Source organism: Sorex fumeus, unplaced genomic scaffold (assembly GCF_029834395.1).
Source record: "Sorex fumeus unplaced genomic scaffold, SorFum_2.1 ptg000015l, whole genome shotgun sequence".
NCBI lineage: Eukaryota > Metazoa > Chordata > Mammalia > Eulipotyphla > Soricidae > Sorex > Sorex fumeus.
The window spans coordinates 9,257,938-9,278,079 of NW_026606072.1; the positions used below are offsets into that span (position 1 = coordinate 9,257,938).

General features: G+C 44.0%; 1 protein-coding gene across 1 annotated transcript in view; it reads right to left on the bottom strand.

The window, feature by feature from the left end:
* The window catches only part of OXCT1 (3-oxoacid CoA-transferase 1), a 160,561-nt gene extending 148,925 nt beyond the window's left edge, over window positions 1-11,636 (bottom strand). The window contains exons 1-3 of the mRNA XM_056112160.1: window positions 11,519-11,636; window positions 3,048-3,156; window positions 1,667-1,757 (exon numbers count right to left, since the gene is read on the bottom strand). Of these exons, the coding sequence (XP_055968135.1) occupies window positions 1,667-1,757; window positions 3,048-3,156; window positions 11,519-11,572 (254 nt within the window). The 5' untranslated portion in view covers window positions 11,573-11,636. The remainder of the gene's footprint in view (window positions 1-1,666; window positions 1,758-3,047; window positions 3,157-11,518) is intronic.
* Window positions 11,637-20,142: the final 8,506 nt, after the last annotated feature.

Consider the following 20,142-nt stretch of genomic DNA (forward strand, 5'->3'; position numbering starts at 1 on the left):
AACTTCCAAAGGAACTGGGAAAGGGGCAATGAAGCCGACTGAAGTTCTGCAATTAGAAAAGATTTCTTTGAACTTGTGTAGCATGACGTGAATTCAGGAAAATACGGATATAAAGAGAAGAGGCAGCAGAGCCTTCTAGACAAAAATAAGTCTAAATGACTTAGCAAAGGAAAATGAACACAAATGTAGGATTAGTTGTTTCCAAAATGATGACCAGAGTGATAGTACGGTGGATAGGGTGCTTGCCTTGCACTTGGCTTATGTGGACTCTATCCCCAGCATCCCATTTGGTCCCCCAAGCTCACCAGGAGTGATCCCTCAGCACACAGCCAGGAGTAAGCCCTGAACATAGCGGGGTGTGGCTCCAAAACAAAAAATCGGTCACCATCTTTTTCTACATTACAAACATGGTAACAGGCTAAAATTCCTATTTAGTCTTTAATTGTTAAGACGTGCTGAAATAGCTTCATCCCTTGTAAGTATATCTTCCTGCATATGCTATTATTAGAACATTATGACATACTGTTGACCATTTTGAGGTGATTCACTATCTTAAGTACTTATAGTCTCCACCTTCTTGAGAAACAAGCCAACATTTTTTTAAATATTAAAAACAAAATATTTTTAATTTTTTTTATTTGGAAGGTGGGGTGAGGCACACCTAACAGTGTTCACGGGCTACTTCTGGCTCTGTACTCAAGGATCACTCCATTCAACTCAAGGTTTCTAAGAAATTCCCTGCCTTTTCTACAATGAAACAGTTTAAAATCCCTCCATAAGAGATGCAATATTTTCCCCATATTGTGTTATGTGAATACTGCTTGCTGTGTTTAGATTGCCAATTTCTGTCTAGTGGTTTTATCTTCAAAATCCCTAAAATAAATAATTCTGTTGCCATTTAAAATAAATAAATACATAAATAAATAAATAGATAAATAAGTAAAGGGTCACTCCCAGCGATACTTGAGATACTTGAGAGCTATTTGCAGTGCTAAGAACCAAACCTGGACTGGCCATAAACAAGGGAAGCAGCTTAGCTCCTGCAATCTTCCCTCTGGCCTCAGCAATGTTTTTAAAAATTAATGATAATCTCTCTCTCTATATATATATATATATCATCTTCAGCAATGACAGAACTAAAACAAAGAAACCGAGACGGATTTCAAATAGATGTCCATATTCCTTTACAAAATATAATCTATAAGAGAAAAGAAATCTCTGCATTTTATCATGTAAAATTTAAATTGAAACTACATTATTCATTTTCACATTAGAAAAATGATGAAAATCTAGTGGACCGAAGAGATAATATTGCAAGTAAGGCACTGTCCTTGCACATAGCTAAACCTGGGTTCAATACTTGACACTGAATATAGTCCCTCAAGCACCGCCAGGAGTGATCCCCTTAGCCTGGGAATGTGGCCCATAATCAAATAAAATAAACAAACAAAAATCAGATAAAGACAGTCACATAAGTCTGTTTCACTTATTGTGACTAATGTTACCAAAATATCTGAATCAATATAGGGCTTACCCTCACTCTTTTGAGGCTTGAGCATGTATACAAGAAAGTTTTCATTTCACAATATCCTTTGGAGTTATCAATGGAGATACTATGGCAAACCATCATTTCTTGCACATTGCTTGTTTTAAAATGCTCACTTACCCTGCATTGTTGCTGACTGCAGTTAAACCCTTCACTCCAGTCTTTAGTAAGGCTCCTATAAGATTCTCTGGAATTCCACACAACCCAAAACCTATAATATATCAAAAAGATAAACATTTTGGGAAAGGGTAATACTTAGGCTGGGAAATGTGTGTGCTACTTTTAACTGAAAAAAGAAAGAAAGAAAAAGAAACTATATTTATTAGATCTACTAATCAAAATGCCAAGAAATGTTATGGCAACTCGATAAATCCAGGGTCATAGAGCAGTATTCAAATGTTTTGTAGCATTAAACAGCACCAGACATCACTGTCAGGACCTCACTTCACATGTGTAAAGTAAGTACAAGCTGTTAATATAACATGTGGCTCTTCCTGAGCTTAACCACTCACCTACTTACCTGTTGTTGCCCTACTTCATAAGTCAACACTTAAACAATTACCTTTTTCAAGAAGAACTGTCATATGTCTCAGTATTTTTTGCAGAAATAGAAGCCAAGATCCAACTTTCATTTATTTATAGAGAATTACTGTTTATTTACAGAGAGAACCCTATAGCCTTTAAAGAATTCCATAATTCTTAGAATTCTTGAAATTGTGAGAATTCTTCAAATGTTATTATGTTCAACATTTTCAATGACTGCTCAGTGAACTTTATAAAACAGCCCTAAAAATAAGTTGTGATTTCTAAATCCAAGAGCTAGAAAGCTAACAACATTTTAAAATCAAGCAATCATGCTGAATGGGTGTGCGGCAGTGATTCTAAAAGACATTCCAAATAGGAAACAATCAGGGGAACTCAAAAACAGTGAGATGCTTCTGTGCTCAGGAGGATTAAAAGGAATGACTAGGTGCAGGCTCAAGAGGACAAACATAACCATTTGAGTTATACAGAATTTCTGAAAATCTAGAGGATCAAAACTACTCAGACAACAACATTTGAAGTTCAACTTAAAAAAAAATACTAGGGAAAAAAAATAAAACAAAGAAAAAGTAAGATACTAAACCTTGCTAAATTTCTGGAAAGAAGACACTGTAATAAAATACATAATATGTATATAATAGTATTAAATGTTGAATAGCAACTAAGTGATAAGTTACAGGCATTTCTTGTTTTATTTTGGGGCCACTCCTAACAGTGCTCAGGGCTCACTCCAGGCTCTGCACTCAGGGCTCACTTCTGGCGATACTCAGACAACCATACATGGTGCCAGGGAATGAACCTGGGTTAGCTGAGTGAAAGGCAAATGTGTCAGCTGCTGGACTATCTCACTGGTGCCAAGGCATTTTTAATGTTTTTAACTTCATTACTGTGATTTCCCTGCTTTGCCAAAAACCCAAGGTTAATGACATTAAAATGGGAAAATGACACCATTACTCACCACCAACCAAGATTGTTGCATTATCAGGGATATCTTTTACAGCCTCCACTGGATCTGTATAAAATTTCGTATGGCGACATGCGCTGGTTGAAAAGTATGAAACACATCCCTAAAATATTAAAAATTTAAAAAAAGTTAAGAGAATAACTACTTGAAGTGTAATTTTAACTTTGCATCGATAGTAAATGATTCGCCTTTATATACAAAAAGGATAATTTCATTTTGAGTAGTTCATTTAATAGTAGAATGGATATATACCCTATAGAATATTACCTGAAGTATTCTATTTGACAAGGGGGAAATTCTGTGACTACCAAAAAAAATGAAAGTAGAGAGCCTATACTCAAAACTCACAGTAACTTTCTCATTAAGAATCAATTTTTGGAGGGGTATGGTGCCGCCAGCAGGTCAATCTGTATCTGTGAGGCGAGTACAACAGCAGCCTGATGGCGCCTTCAGACTTCCAGATATCCCAAAATTGCTGCTGTGCCTTTGGCCAGACCCCAAAAACTTGGGGAAAAGTATACCAAGAAAGTAAACGGCAAAAGTTAGGTATGTGGGAGACACACCCACAAACCACCTCGGGCTCAGCTATTAATTGGAGGCATGGCCTCTCTGGTTCCTGATCACACTGCTTAATGGCCATGATTCCAGTCACTCAGAAACAAATCTCGAAACCCAACAACTTTTGGCAAAAATATGTCCAGTCCCTGCAGTAGGTTACCGGCGCCAGGCCACCCCTGGTGGGAATAGGTTTCGTGCCTTGGCCTGTCCCCCTGATAGCCCAGTGGTCACCATCCTCCAGAGGCCACTGGACAGTCAGGTTGGACCTGAGGTGACGAGACACGCGGGGCCTCTCGGGGTGGGGGTGGAGCCAGCACTTTCCTCCCCATCCCAATGAGACCCCAAGTCACTGCCCACAAACGGCCTCTCTGGCTCCTGATCATGCTGCTCAATGGCCATGATCCCAGAGACTCAGAAACAAATCTGTCCCCTGAGCACAGCCAGGGGTAATTCCTGAATGCAGAGCCAGGAGTAACCCCTGTGCATCGCCGGGTGTGACCCAAAAAGCAAATAAAAATAAAAATAATATATAAAAAACTTGAAGCTTATGCATGCTGTAAAACAGGTCACCTACAGGTAAGGCATGGCTAGAATTACCAAAGTGTCCGCATGGATGTATCTAGCAAGTACTGGTGACCACTTACTCGATACACCAGTGCCTCTGTACACTCACAATATGGACAGAACAAAGTAGCGACCTTCCAGGCTACACAGTCAGCACCTCACCCTCTGGCGTCATTATACCTTCAACTGAAAGGTAAAGAGAAGAATGGCACCTGATTGCTGACAATGCTGTCACTTTCACAAACTGACAATGACAGAGCCGAGAATTTCACTCTAACCTTCATAAGCTCTCATCCAGACTTAGACTGAAGAGGGTGTGGAGGAATTCACTGGCATCTGTGAGTTTCTAGCACTCTATTCTTCCTCTAAAACAATCCCTCTCATAACAAAAAGGGTAAATTGGCACGGGGGAGGGGACTATTTCAGAGAACCCTAAAAGTCAAATGAGATCTGTCAGGAGGGCAGTTATACAACTGCTTCTTGTCCCTTTCAATTTCAAACTGCTCAAGGTCGTGGAAGCGGAGGTATACCCTGGCACACGGCCCAAGCGAGGGAGAAATATGGAAGCAGAGGGAGAGGGAAGGGCATGAACGGCAGGCAGCTTCCTGGTCTGTCCTACACGCTAAATAGCATACTTATTGGGACCTGTTTTAAACTCACTTACGCACACAAATATATTTTAATCTTGGAAATGAGAAGTTTGAGCACTTGGGCTGGAGAGATAGCAGAAGGATGAAGATACTTGCCTTGAATTGCAGCCAGCCCAGGTTAGATCACCAGCATGAGACACCCCCAGGAGTGATCCCAGGCTCTGTGCTCAGGGATCACTCCTGGTGGTGCTTGGGGAACTATATATAGAGCCAGAAATCAATCCAGGTTGGTCAGGGGCAAGGCAGCTGCCTTAACAGCTGTCCTATTTCTCCAGTCCCACATAGCAAAGTTTTATGAGTTCCTTATAATTTTATGAGTTTCTAACTGCTGTCGTTATCTCCACTTAGGATGAAGATGTCATTATATAGTATGCCTTGAACCTATAGAGCGAAGTAATTCCATTAGAGCTCAGTAAAACTGGGGAAAGATACAAAACATGGAAAAATATAAATGCAAATTTAATCTTTCTCCTCCCGCACCCCATCTCCCACCCCCGCTTCTCATCAAAAAAGGAAAGCATTAGCAGAAGAGGAGGAATGAAAGAACTGGTCTGTATCAAAATGGACTGGGGAGCAAGAGGTCACCCTGAATTATTTCTCCATAGACTGAGAAACACAAATTCTATGAAAAATCAGAAGAAAACTCATCTCTCCTATAGACCCAAAGTTTTGGACTCCAGAGGTGAAACAAAAGCACAGAGGTACAGACTTGGCCAGGAATTCCAGCACTGTCCTTCAACTGGTGTTTTCTAGAATCAGTAACTCTTCATTACAAACAACAAAAATTACTGAGGAACCAGAGAGAGAGTCCAACAGGAAAGGCGCTTGCCTAGCATGCGGCCCAGCTGGGCATCGTCCCCAGCACCACAGCACTCCAGGAGTGATCCTTGAGCACAGATCCAGAACTGATCCCTCAGCATCCCTGTCTGGTGTGCCTCAAAAAGACAAACAAAAAAACCACTGAGGCTGTCTCCATATCCCGAAAAATATTTTTCAGAAGTACTCTGGAAAAGAACAGCGCATTGCACACTTACCCCAATAATCAAAATTTTAAAAAGCATGAAACTGACACAGTACCAGGGAATATTGAAGAACCGACAGGCACTCAATTTGGGGATTGGTTTTTGTGTCTATTTTTTCCCATTGTTTATGCATGTAGTACCCGCATTTGCTGACATCTGTTAAATCAGCCATGCTTATCTATTGACTGAGAAACAAATGTAGCATAACAAGGACGCACTCCAGTAATCTTAGTGTGTGTCAAAATACCTTTGTTTTACGGTCCAGCTACAAGTCTAAGAACCTGAGAAAATTAAATGTCCAAGATTCCCTCAGACTATTTCAAAAGGATATTAATAGTTTCCCAGAGGTAAGCATGGGGATTAAATAATGACAGACGCAGAAACACTTAGCCTGTCCCTGGGCTACAGATTCCCAATGCACCTTAGCTTCCTTCCGACAATAAAACCGTTTCTCCACTCCCTAGGGACGCAGTTAAGATTAACTTCCCATAAGCAGGAGTTAAAATTTTCATTTTAAACCTCCCCCAGTTCGGGGCCCCAAGCCCCACCCCACAATCACACAAATGGATAAATAATTTTTTTTAACATGCCCCAGCTGCACCAAATTAATCCAGGTAGTATTTGTTTTCAACAAATAAATCCGTGTTTGTTTTAACATGTTTATTTTACTTACAATAAAGCCAGCCTAAGTAGTCAAAGAAAGCTGGCCAATCCAGCATGCAGTGGAGCTAAGAGGAAGCTGAAGGCCTGAAATATGTGGCACCCCAATAATTAACTAGGATCTTCCATTCCATAGGGCAGAGCAATAGCACAGCAGGCAGGGCATTTGCCTTGCACGTGGCCGACCCAGGTTCAATTCCTCTGTCCCTCTCGGAGAGCCTGGCAAGCTACTGAGAGTATCCCGCCCACACAGCAGAGCCTGGCAAGCTCCCCATGGCGTATCCGATATGCCAAAAACAGTAACAAGTCTCACAATGGAGACATTACTGGTGCCCACTCGAGCAAATCGATGAAGGATGGGAGGACAGTGCTAGAGTGCTTCCATTCCTGTCATCCAGGAAGCTGCCACACTGGGAGGAAGCAGCACTGAAGGGAAGCCTTTGGGATTTGTTTTTTTTTTTTGGTGGGGGAGGGGGTTGATTTGTTTTGGAAGCCACAGCTAGCAATGGGCAGGGCGGCTCACTCCTGGCTCTGCCCTCAGGTATCACTCCTGGTGGTGCCTACAAGACCATTTGGGATAGCAGCGGGGATCGAACCTGGGTTAGTTGATTCATGCAAGGTAAGCAACTTATGGGGATACAACGGCTCCAGCCCAGGGTTCATTGTTTTAGAAAGCTCTTTGCCCACTCTATCTCACCAATATCCCTGCTTCAGGGAGTCAAAGAGAGTCACAAAGCATCTTCTGAGTGAGGAATGAAGATGGAAGAAAGCAGTCTCCAGTAACACCTGCTTTCTTCACCTTACAAAACCAAATTCAAACAGCAGCTCTCACCAGCTTATAAAGTGTCCTGTACCTTCTAATATCCCTCAAAGACAAAACGAGTGATGTGAAAAGACCCCAGCACCATCTGCTACACAAATACAGCTGTCAAGTGCAGAGGCCACTTAAGAATGAGGAGAGATGGAGTGCACAGCTTGGACAACGATTTATTCCCGGGAAACAATTTTCCCCTGAAGGTCTTCCTTGACAATCATCTAATTTATTGCAGGTGCTTTTCCCCATCTTCAGCTTCTGCAAAATCCCATTTTATTGTGTCTACGAGTTTCTGCTATTACCATCAGGAGAGAGAAATAATGGTCAGATAATGAAGTGTCAGAAATCTTCAAAATCAAATTAACTGCCTGCTACTTCTTTCTCTCACACCCCTCTTCTACCTCATTTTTGTCCTCTACTCTTAAATTCTTACACCTACCCTCTGAGGTCTGTTTCCACCTCCACTGTTGGATCTAAATTTTATCTCATCGCTTCCGAATTCAGTATCTTTCATGCAAACCACTTCTATCAGTATTTCTTAAGAGATAAGATAAGTTAGATAAGTCTTCTTCCCCATAATCCAACACTCTGGAACAAAAAAAAGTTTACTCAAAAGACCTTCCAGGGAAAATCCACCAATCATACTTTTGAAAGGTTTCTTTAATCTTAATGATATGTCCCTGGACGCCCACTCCCTTGCCCCCCTCTAGTTATATAAATCCGGACACAGGTAGGCACTGTTCATTTCCGTGTCAAAGTTTAATAAAGTCGGTGGAGAGAGGAGCAACCACATAAACGAAAGGTGAAGAGAACAGAGGCGTTAAACAGAAAAGGGTAGTTACAGTTTACCTTGGAGGAATTCAGTGCGTTAACTCTGCCAAGAGGAGGCGGCTGTAAGTGATTAAATGTTTTAGGTGCTGAGCACTGGACGGGTGCCTAGTGGCGGTGGATTACTCATCCCAAACTACACACTGCCAGTTTTGCACTTGCCATGAAGACACCGCAAGGGCTCAGAGAGCTACCGACAGGAGGCAGTACTCCACAGCCGCAGCACAGATTGCTTTGGGTTTGCTTTATGTTTAGTTTTTGAGATTCTGTAGTTAACAGTACTGTTAATAATGGTTTCTCACACACATAATTCCAAAATCACACCCACCGCCAGTGTGCTCACTTCCCTCCCCCCGGTGACCCCCAACACCCCTCCCTTCCACTACCTCCACCCCCTCATGTGCGTCAACACATATTTCCTAATGCCCACACTGGAGGATGCCTAGCTAAAAGATTGGAGGCCAACAAGCAACAACTGGTAGGGCAGAAAGCTTGAAGGGTCTGCCAGGGTTTTTAAAACCCCAGCGACTGTATCCTGGAAGTGGAAGAGTTGAGTGCGACTGATGTGAAAATGCTCAGTGTGTTCAGAGACACAGGGTGAATCTCGCAGGGAGCAGCTCATGAAGATCACAAGGTGACATGGAGGCAGGTTGTTTTATGAGGGGGGGGAATCATTTTCCACAGTGAACGAAAAATACTATTCAATGCTCTCTCTGATCTAGTCAGGAGGAATATACCTTCAGGCAGTTCGCTTACATCTACATTCATGCCAGAGGCTCTGAAAGAGCAGCCCTTAGGGCTGGAGTGATGGTACAGTGGGTAGAATGCTTGCCAGGGTTCGATGCCCTGCACCCCATATGGTCCTTGAGTCCCATCAAGAATTGGGGGCTGGAGGAGGCTGGAGCGATAGCACAGCGGGTAGGGCATTTGCCTTGCACGTGCCTCCTCGACCCGGGTTCGATCCCCAGCATCCCATATGGTCCCCTGAGCACCGCCAGGAGTAATTCCTGAGTGCAGAGCCAGGAGTAACCTCTGTGCATTGCCAGGTATGATCCAAAAAGAAAAAAAAAATGATCTCTAGCACAAGAGCCAGAAGAGGAAGGAAGGAAGGAAGGAAGGAAGGAAGGAAGGAAGGGAGGGAGGGAGGGAGGGAGGGAGGGAGGACATTCTGTACAGGAGATTTCTTCAGTGCACCTAGGGGCTGCTGATGTAAGTACAAGGCAATCAGGAGAAAACACAGCAGCTACTTCTCATGGTGGAAGTGGACAGAGCAAGAGCCAGGAGACACTGAGAACTGCAGAGCCTTCAGGTCCTGCAAATACAAGTGAGAGGGAGAGTACAAAGGGGGACGGACCACAGAGTACCATCTATTGGTACTGGTGTAAAAGCTACTACCTCAGTGTCTATTCCAGCCTCCAATAGTACTTCATTAGAAAGAAGTTCCAGAATAGCTTCCCTCTGGTTATGTGAAGAGTTTTAGAATAAAAATGGAAAAGAGCAGCGGCAAAATGAGCATGTCAGTGAAATAAGCAACAGTGAAAAGCATGTGGCTTTTGATAAACAGTGAAATCAAATCTCCAGGGTTGGAGAGATGGTATAAGGGTTAAGGCGTGTGCCAGTGTGTGGGCTGCTCCCAGCACCACATGGTTGCCCCTACACCCTCAGCAACCAGGTGTGACCCTTTAAAAAACCTAAAATAAATAAAGCCTCCAAGTAGGCACATTCATGTTTGAGAGCCTTGCCTGGAGCAAACCCACCAAATTCCTCTCTCTTTTGACCCACTATCTCAAGACTTAAAACTTCAATCTGCCCACAGATTCTCTTATCCATCTATTTATCATGTTTTGAGTGTGCTAGGCAGGGAGAGAGAGAGAGAGAGAGAGAGAGAGAGAGAGAGAGAGAGAGAGAGAGAGAGAGAGCACGCAACCTCAGGGAAACTTGCATTTTTAGTTGAGAAGGAAAGGTGCATATTTGAAAAGGAAAGGAGAGCTCAAGTGTCCAAGCTTAATAAAAGTAGGAGCGGAGAAGTAAAGCAAACAGCAAGGGAGCTAAATGCCACGCCAACAGGTACACTAGACAGCAATGACATTCAAACCTGAACAGCAAGTACGAACACTGATAAGAACTTTCTGTGAGATACAGCTAGACCCGGAATTTGTAGACTAGCCACCTAAGAAGTTTGCCCAGCTTCATAAGTGGTTTCACGACATAAACGAGGGTGAGAAAATGCATGAAGTGCATACACTGGGGCGTCTAAGTCACTGTGGAAAGTTGAGAAAGTTGTTGACCTTGACCTAGGTGGGCCCAAGAGTACTGCCCTGTCCTGATGTGCGTTGCTTTCACATTCACAGGGCAACGTGACTGAAGGTCAGGTTGCCTTCCAAGCCTGCTTTACAGAGCCCTCGCGGGGAGCCACGCGCTTCTTCCTACCAGGCATCTGTGAGTCAAACGGTCCAGTCTGAAATCATCGCCCGGCCCTTGGCTAAGGAAAGGGGCTCGGCGGACCCTGGATTTGACTGCCCTTGGAGAAGGATGATGGAATGAGAGAAGAGCTCCAAGGAGGAGCAGGAGTTAGTTCCCTTTGCAAAAGTTCGCGTGCCATTCTGCGGTGCGCTTACGAAGTAAATCAATCAAATAAATTAAAAAAAAAAAAAAAAAACCTCCCCACGCCCGCGCCAGGAAGGTGCTCCCGCCGTCCCGGGGGCAGCCGAGGTGAGCCAGCCTCCTGGGACTGAGCGCTGAGCTTCTGGTCCAGGACTCGACTCCAAGGCTGGGACGCGGCCGCGGCGAGCCTGGCCGTCCCGGGAGGGTGTGAGCGCGCGCGGGGCCGGATGCCCGATGCCCGATGCCCGATGCCCATCCGGCAGCACGCGCCGCGAGGGTGCCCCCTGAAGCCCCGCGCCGCAGGGGTGGCGGTAACCCGCTCCGTCCCGGGTGTGCCCCGAGGGAGCGCTGCTGCAGCCCGGGCTACCCCCCTCCCCGGCGCCGCGGGCCGCCGCTGCCGTGTAGGGGAGAGCGGAGGGGGGACGCCGCCTCCCCCTCGCGGCCGCGCCCCGCATCCGCCCCCTTGGCGCCGAGCTCGCGCCCCTCCGGAATGAACCCTGCAGGGCCGGGGTGGGGTGGGGGTGCTGGGGCTCCAGCGCCGAGCTCCAGAGCTCCCCCCACCCCACCGCTCACCCCTGCAGCCTGCAGCCTGCCGCGACTGGCGCGTCGCCCCCCGCACACACAACCACCACCCCCACCACCACCACGAACGCGCGTCCCGTTCGGACTCCGGAGCCCCAGAAGTGGCGGGGCAGGGGAGAGGGCGCGAGGGGTCCCGGGGGCGGGGCGGGCGGGGGAGCCCGGAGGCCCCGGGAAGCGCGTTACCTGCGAGCGGGCGACGAGGCGCGGGCAGGACACGAGTCGTCCGAGCGCCGCCATGTTCGCGCCTCGCGGGTCTGCGGCGGGCGCGCGACTGTCCGGGAGTTGGTGCCGGGGCGCCGCGTCCCCGCCCCGCGGGAGGAGGGAGGGGAGGAGGGCGCGCGGCGGGCGGGCTGGAGGCTCGTCCGCGCCGCCCGTGACGTCCGCGCCTCGCGCTCGCCTCGCCCCCGCCCGCCCGCCCGCGCTGCAGCTCCCCGGGGGCCCCAGTGTGTGTGGCCCAGTCGGGACCCCAAGCGCGGCGCCCGGGCTTTGGCTGGGGAGCAGCGCGTGCTGCCTCCCCCCTCACCCCCATCCCCAAGTTCACGAGTGGAGTCTGGACCTCGTATTCTGCTGCCCCTCCAAACTCAGGCGGTGTTTGGAGGCACAGTGTCTGGCAGGTGTGACGGTGTACACACACACGCACAGACACACATGCACACACAGACACACACACACACACACACATACACGCGCGCTTGCGCTTTGGAGTCTCCTACCGTCCCTCACCCGCACCTGGACAGTGTCCCCGTTTCCTTTTGTCCCCTTTCCGTTTCTCGGTCGCCTCGCTCGGGAATGTGAGGGTTGCTCTAACCACAGGACTCTGTCTCAGACATCTGTTGCGGTTAAAAGAGAGAAAGAGGCAGAGACAGAGAGATAGAAGGACAGCGCCTGCCCTACTTAGAGGCGGGCAGGGGATGGGGGTGGGGGAGGGGTGATGGAAGGGAACCTGGAGACACGGGTGCTGGGAAATGTACACTGGTGGAGTGATTCATGGGTGTTGGAACACTGTATGACTGACACCTAATCGTGAAACGGTTTTCTAAGGATCTATCTCACAGTAACTCAATAAATAAGCAAATAAATAAAATCAGGGGGAGGGGGGCCGGGGGGAGACAGTTGTGGTGAAGACCCGGGTATAACTCCCAGCATTCTACATGGTCCCCCAGGGCACCGCCAGTAGGGATCCCTGAGTGCTGAGTCAGGAGTAAGTCCTGAGTACCCCCTTCTGTGGAAGAAAGAGAAAGAGAAATTACTTACTTAGTAGGTGCAAATTGAAAAGTGTGTGTTTCTCTGATGGACCTTAAACATGTGATGTTCCTGTCTAAACCTCAGTGTCCTCATCTGCACATTAGGATTGCCCTAATCCCAGAACCAAGTTAGGTTCCTAAGAGATGGTTCATGGAAAGGTGGTGACCTCATCTTCCCATCAGCCCCTTCAAGGGATGAGCGAAGGCTTTGATAGAATTCCATATGTATTTAGCTGAAGTGAAGGACCCAGTGAAACGCAATAAAAATTTGAGTAAGGGATGACCACGTCTGAGCACTATTTCTGTTTTGAAGGAAGAGAAGCTAACAAATGAATCTTAGCTTCCTAAGAAGTATCCCAAGGCAATGAAAAGTCCTGGCCCACTTTAAACCCGTCCACAGATGCTCATTTCCTCCATGGCACTCTTTTATCTTGAACTATTCTGTTTTACTTATGAATATTGCCATTTTTTAATCAATGTCCTTGAAGAAACAATCCAAATCAACACTGTCCTATTACATATGAAAAGATTAATTTAGTACTATGTTCTGTATTTACTGCACATTATAAGGAGTTGGAGTAAGACAGTTATCAGAACTCAAGTCCCATTACTAGTCAGAATTTAGCAGTTAACATCTGCTATACTGTGGTTTACAGATGTGATAAAGCTAACATTCACAATTGGGTCTGCTTTTCCACTTTTGCCCTTCCAGAGGGCAAAGGAAATGGAAACGGCTTTGGAAACTTTGTCTTAGTTGTCATATGACTCTTCTTGGCTGGTCTCACCCTTTTTGCTCCTGACTGAGGAAAAGACACATTTTAAGTCTTGTTCTCTGTACAATTGAAAAAAAAATCAGTCTCATTATAGTCAAAACACAATACTAGTATATTTATCATTCTATTAATTTTGTTTTATAATTCTTTAAGTAGTATATTCATTGAGCAAATTGCAAACAAAGTTCTGTGCAGGCTTCTGTTCTGGTTCCACAAAGGCATATCCTAACTTGTGGAAAGATCTATTTTTATTACTAAATATATAATAATCTATTTGAATGAGCTAATAGAGTTCCCCTTGCTCTTAAGGGTAGTTTGTGGCAATGCATTCTGGAAACTTCTGTGTAATCTTGATGAGCCTTACATCCACACTTCTAGAAATTGGGAGAAAGGAATTCAACACTTTTATACAAAAGGTTTAGGCAATGAAATTTTAACATTTTTATTTGTTATCCCCTTTTAGCCAAGGGATGTGGACAATGTATCTGAATTAGATTGCAAATTAAATACCTTTGTCTACTTGAGGAAAATTTTTGTTTTGTATTTGGAACATACCCAGTAGTGCTCAGGGGATCATCCTGGTGAGTCCCAGGGAACCACACGTGATGCTGGGAATTGAGCCCAGGTCAGCCATGTGCAAGGCTGATCTTATCTTTTACACTGTCTCTTGGGCTCCTGCTTGAGGAATTTTTATTTACGTTCTCCTTCACTTGATGCATTGATACAGGCCCTCAATTACAACATCCTGCCCTTTGAGTTAGTAATGACAATCTTGGGGTCCTTCAACGACTTGTTTTTTAAATGTTGTTTGACTGGTTTAACAAGTAATTTTAGTTTCTAACTAAATCCCTTAAGTCAACTTTTTATATGAATTCATGCTTCTTTTTTTTTTTTCCACAATGGCCCTTTTTAGGAAAGCAGTCAAGTAGATTGGCAATGAAAGTCAGGAAGTCATGAAAACCAAGAAATGTTTGGAAACCGTTCTGTCACTAGTGCAAGGCTCAAGACTGATGATTATTACAACTAAAAGCCTAAGTTTAGGACCCATCAAGAGGGCACATGCTTTGCATGCCCGGGAAGTCGCGTGACTCCTGAGCCCAGATCCAAGCGAAGTGCCTAAGCACATCACCCCAGGGAAAAAAATTCACTAGAAATAGTGGTCTTTTTTTTTAATGTAGGAATACTGTTATTTATTCAGACACTGATTAAGCTGACTGAATTGTGCATGAACTCCATCTTACTTTCTTTTTCCATTTTTCATAATTTTATTTATTGAATCATCGTGGAACAGTCACAAAACTTTTGGGTTTAAGTCTCGGTCATACAATGAAACACCCGTCCTTTCACCAGTGCCCACTATCCACCACCAAAATCCCCATCCCACACCATCCCCCTACCTGTAGGCAGATGATTTCCAAATTATTCTCTCAATACTTTGATTACACTCAACATTTCGACACCACACCCACCATTATAGAAATAGTGGTCTTAATAAAACAGAACACCTCCATAATTCAAAGTCCTTTTCCTTTTCTTGAAAACACTCTAGACTCTTTGTTTTTGGTTTTGGGCCACACCTGACTGTGTCAGAGCTTACTCCTGATTCTGTAGTTAGGGATCACTCCTGGCAGACCTCCAGGGAACTGGGTATCAAACCCAAGTTGGCGGTGTGAGTGCAAGGCAAGCGGCTTATCAGCTGTACTGTCACTTCAGGCCCCAGTTTTGTAGATTCTTAACTGTGGTAGAGACTTGGGAATGCTGGGGAAAGTCTTCTTTCTTAGGCATTGCAAAATCAGGTTGGGTGTTTCCTTCTGGAGTTACTGCACATTCTACCTCTGGGCACACAATTTCTTCCTTTACGGGAATCTCTTCTCATATTTCCTAAATAAAATAATGTTATTACATTTGTCATTATTACCTGAAATTCCTTTATGCTTGAGTGGACAAAGGACCTAAATGGGTGAAAATTGGGATTCACTTTCTGTCCCTGCAAAGAGCTTAACCTCAGCTCAGTTTAGAACTGCCCCAACCCTGAAAATGCATGGGATAGAAATTGGCTCCCATGCCACATAGACCAAATGGGTCACAAGTGTCACCACATGACAGCTGCTTAGTTTTGCTGGCAACATGCAAGAGCTGGGACAGACTTACGATCCTGACATACTCCCCCACTTTGAGAGTTTTAGATGCCAATTTTACATACAAACTTCAAGAACCCACCTAGACTACCAGTTTCACATAACAATTGGATCAGGCTCAATTCCTGCCAATGAAAATAAAAATTTGGTAAGCCGCCAAGGAGACTTTAAGGAGAAAAAACACACCAAAATGATGCAACATACATTCAAGTCTGATCATATTTCTTTTGCTTAAAACCTCTCAGTGCTTTCCCCCACTGCTTTTTTTTTCCCTTTATTTTATTTTTTTTTTTTACAGTTGTAGATTTACAATTTTTTGTGCTTGGGTTTCAATAATACAATGATCAGAGACCCATCCCTCCACCAGTGCCCATTTTCCACCACCATGGATAATATCCCTCCCACCCCCAACTCCCCATCCCCCCTGTCCCTGTGGCAGGGCAATCCCCTGTGTTCTCTCTCTCCTTTTGGGTGTTGTGGTCTGCAAAAGAGGCATTGAGTGGCAAACATGTTCAGTCCATAGTCTACTTTCGACATGCATCTCCCCTCCTGGGAGGATCCTCCAAACATCCTTTATTTGGTGCTCCCTTCTCTATCTGAACTGCCCTTTCCTCTAGGATACCCGGCTGGCCTCTAAGTTATGGAGTAATCCTCCTGGTGCTGATCTCAGCTATTCTTGGGTATTAATCTCATACTTTGTTACTTTATATCCCCCAGATGAATGCAATCTTTCTATGTCTATCCCTCTCTTTCTGACTCATTTCGCTTAGCATGATACTTTCCATATTGTACCACTTGTATGTAAATTTCATGACTTCATCTTTTCTAACAGCTACATAGTACTCCATTGTGTAGATGTACCAAAGTTTCTTTAACCAGTCATCTGTTCGTGGGCATTCAGGTTTCTTCCAGTTTCTGGCTATTGTAAAGAGTGCTGCAATGAACAAACAAGTGCAGATGTCACTTCGACTATACATTTTTGCCTCTCTGGGATATATTCCCAGGAGTGGTATTCTGGGTCAAATAGGAGCTCAATTTCTAATTTTTTGAGAATCATCCATACTGTTTTCCAGAAGGGCTGAACCAGTGGACATTCCCACCAACAGTGTAGGAGTGTCCCTTTCTCGCCACATCCACGCCAGCATCGGTTGCTTTTGTACTTTTGAATGTGGGCCAGTCTCTAAGGTGTGAGATGGTATCTCATTCTGGTTTTGATCTGCATCTCCCTGATGATTAATGATGTAGAGCATTTTCTCATGTGCTTTTCTGCCATTCGGATTTCTTCTTTGAGAAAGTTTCTGTTCATTTCATTGCCCCATTTTTGGATGGGGTTGGATGTTTTCTTCTTGTGGAGTTTAACCAGTATTTTGTATATCCTGGATATCAACCCCTTGTCAGATGTGTATTCAGTGAATATCCTTTCCCATTCTATAGACTGTCTTTGTATTTTGGTCACTGTTTCTTTGGAGGTGCAGAAGCTTCTTAGTTTAAGATAGTCCCATTTATCTATCTCTGTTTTCACTTGCTCGGCCAGTGGCGTGGCATCTTTGAAGATACCATTAGCTTCAATGTCATGGAGGGTTTTGCCAACTTTATCTTCAATGTACCTTATGGTTTCTGGTCTGATGTTGAGGTCTTTAATCCATTTTGATCTTACTTTTGTACATGGTGTTAGGCAGAGTTCTGAGCCTATTTTTTTGCATGTAGCCGTCCAGTGATGCCAACACAATTTATTAAAGAGGCTTTCCTTACTCCACTCCACATTACTTGCACCTTTATCAAAGATTAGATGAGCATATGATTGAGGGGAGATGTCAGTGTATTCAACCCTGTTCCATTGGTCTGCAGTTCTGCCTTTGTTCCAGTACCATGCTGTTTTAATTATTACTGCTTTGTAGTACAGTTTGAAGTTCGGGAGGTTGATTCCTCCCATTTTCTTTTTCCCAAGAATTGCTTTAGCTATTCGTGGGGGCTTATTGTTCCATATAAATTTCAGGAGTGTTTGCTCCATTTCTTTGAAGAATGTCATGGGTATCCCTATAGGGATTGCATTGAATTTATACAATGCTTTCGGTAGTATTGCCATTTTGACAATGTTAAGTCTCCCCACCCATGAGCAGGGGATATCTTTCCATTTCCTCATGTCCTCTTTTATTTCCTGAAGTAGCGTTTTGTAGTTTTCTTTGTACAGGTCCTTTACTTCCTTAGTTAAGCTGATTCCTAGGTACTTGATTTTCTGGGGCACAATTGTGAATGGGATTGTTTTTTTCATGTTGCTTTCTTCTCTCTCACTGTTTGCGTATAGGAAAGCCATGGACTTTTGGGTATTGATTTTATAACCTGCAACTTTACTATACGAATCTTTTGTTTCTAGGAGATTTTTGTTGGAAGTTATTGGGTTCTCTAAGTAGAGTATCATATCATCTGCGAATAGTGAGAGCTTGATTTCTTCCTTTCCTACCTGAATGCCCTTAATATCTTTTCCCTGCCTAATCGCTATTGCAAGTACTTCCAGTACTATATTGAACAGCAGTGGAGAGAGTGGGCATCCCTGTCTCATCCCTGATCTTAGAGGGAAGGCTCTCAGTTTTTCCCCATTGAGGATGATGCTTGCTGTAGGCTTGTGGTAGATGGCTTTAATTATGTTGAGGAAGGTCCCCTCTATACCCATTTTGGCTAGGGTTTTCATCATAAAGGGGTGCTGGATCTTATCAAATGCTTTCTCTGCATCTATTGATATGATCATATGCTTTTTATCTTTTCTTTTGTTGATATGGTGGATTATGTTGATTGATTTCCGAATGTTGAACCATCCTTGCATCCCTGGGATGAATCCTACTTGGTCATGGTGTATGATCTTTTTGATGAGTAGTTGGATTCTATTTGCTAGTAGTTTGTTGAGGATCTTTGCATCTGTGTTCATCAGGGATATCGGCCTGTAATTCTCTTTCTTTGTGGTATCTCTGTCTGCTTTTGGTATCAGTGTGGTATTTGCTTCGTAGAAACTGTTCGGAAGTGTTTTTGATATTTCAATTTCGTGGAAAAGCTTAAAGAGCATAGGGAGTAAGTCCTCTTTAAAGATTTGGAAGAATTTACTAGTGAATCCATCCGGGCCAGGACTTTTGTGCTTGGGGAGACTTTTTATTACCATTTCAATTTCCTTGATGGTGATAGGTCTGTTCAGGTATTCCAGGTCTTCTTGGTTCAGCCTTGGGAGTCTGTAGGAGTCTAGGAATTTATCCATTTCCTCGAGGTTTTGATGTTCCGTGGCATAAAGCTTCTCAAAGTACTCCCTGAGGATCCTCTGAATTTCTGTGGTTTCTGTTGTTATGACCCCCTTTTCATTTCTGATTCGGTTTATTAGGGTTTTCTCTCTCCCTTTCTTTGTGAGTTTTGCTAGAGGCTTATCGATCTTGTTAATTTTCTCGAAGGACCAGCTTTTGGTTTCATTGATCTTTCGGATTTTTTTTTGGGTTTCCATCTCGTTCATCTCTGCTCTGAGTTTTATTATTTCCTTTCTCCTGTTCGGGTTGTGCTCCTTTTTTTGGTCCTTCTCCAAGCTCTTAAGCTGTGAGGTTAGGTTACTTATGTGTGATCACTCCTCCTTCCTGAGGAATGCTTGTAGAGCTATAAACTTTCCTCTTAACACAGCCTTTGCTGTGTCCCATAAGTTTTGGTAACTCGTGTTCTCATTTTCATTCGTTTCTAGGAATCTTTTGATTTCCTCTTTGATTTCCTGTCTAATCCACTCGTTGTTCAATAGTGCACTGTTTAATTTCCAGGTGTTTGATTTAGTTTTCTGTTTTTGTGTGTGATTTACTTCTAATTTCAGCGCATTATGATCTGAGAACATTGTTGATACAATCTCTACCTTCTTAATTTTATGGAGGCATGTTTTGTGGCTCAGCATGTGGTCTATCTTGGAGAATGTTCCATGTACGCTTGAGAAGAATGTGTATTCAGCTTTTAGTGGATGAAGTGTCCTGTATATATATACTAAGTCCCTTTCTTCCATTGTTTCCATCAGATGAAGTATGTCCTTGCTAAACTTGAGTCTGGTTGATCTATCAAGAGGTGACAAAGCGGTGTTGAAGTCTCCCACTAGTATCGTGTTGCTATCGATGTCTTTTTCCAAATCTCTGAGTAATTGTTTTAAGTACTTTGCTGGTCTCTCATTAGGTGCATATACATTTAATATTGTAAGTTCTTCCTGTTGTACAGATCCTTTGGTCAATAGGAAATGGCCTTCACTGTCTCTTATGACCTTCTTCACTCTGAAATCAATGTGGTCTGATATTAGGATAGCTACCCCAGCTTTTTTCTGGGAGTTGTTTCCCTGTAGGATTGTTTTCCAGCCTTTGACTCTGAGTCTGTGTTTGCTTTGACTATTGAGATGTGTTTCTTGCAGGCAGCAGAATGTTGGGTCAATTTTCTAATCCATCCTGCCACTCTATGTCTTTTACTTGGTGCGTTTAGCCCATTGACATTGAGAGAGATTATTGTTATGGGATTTTGTCCCATTGTTCTGTTAACATTTGGTGTATTTGAGGGGCTTTTCTTGCCTTAAAGTAGCCCATTTAGTCGTTCTTGTAACCATAGTTTTGAGTCTATGAAGTTCCTGAGCTGTTGTTTGTTTGTGAAACTGTGTGTTG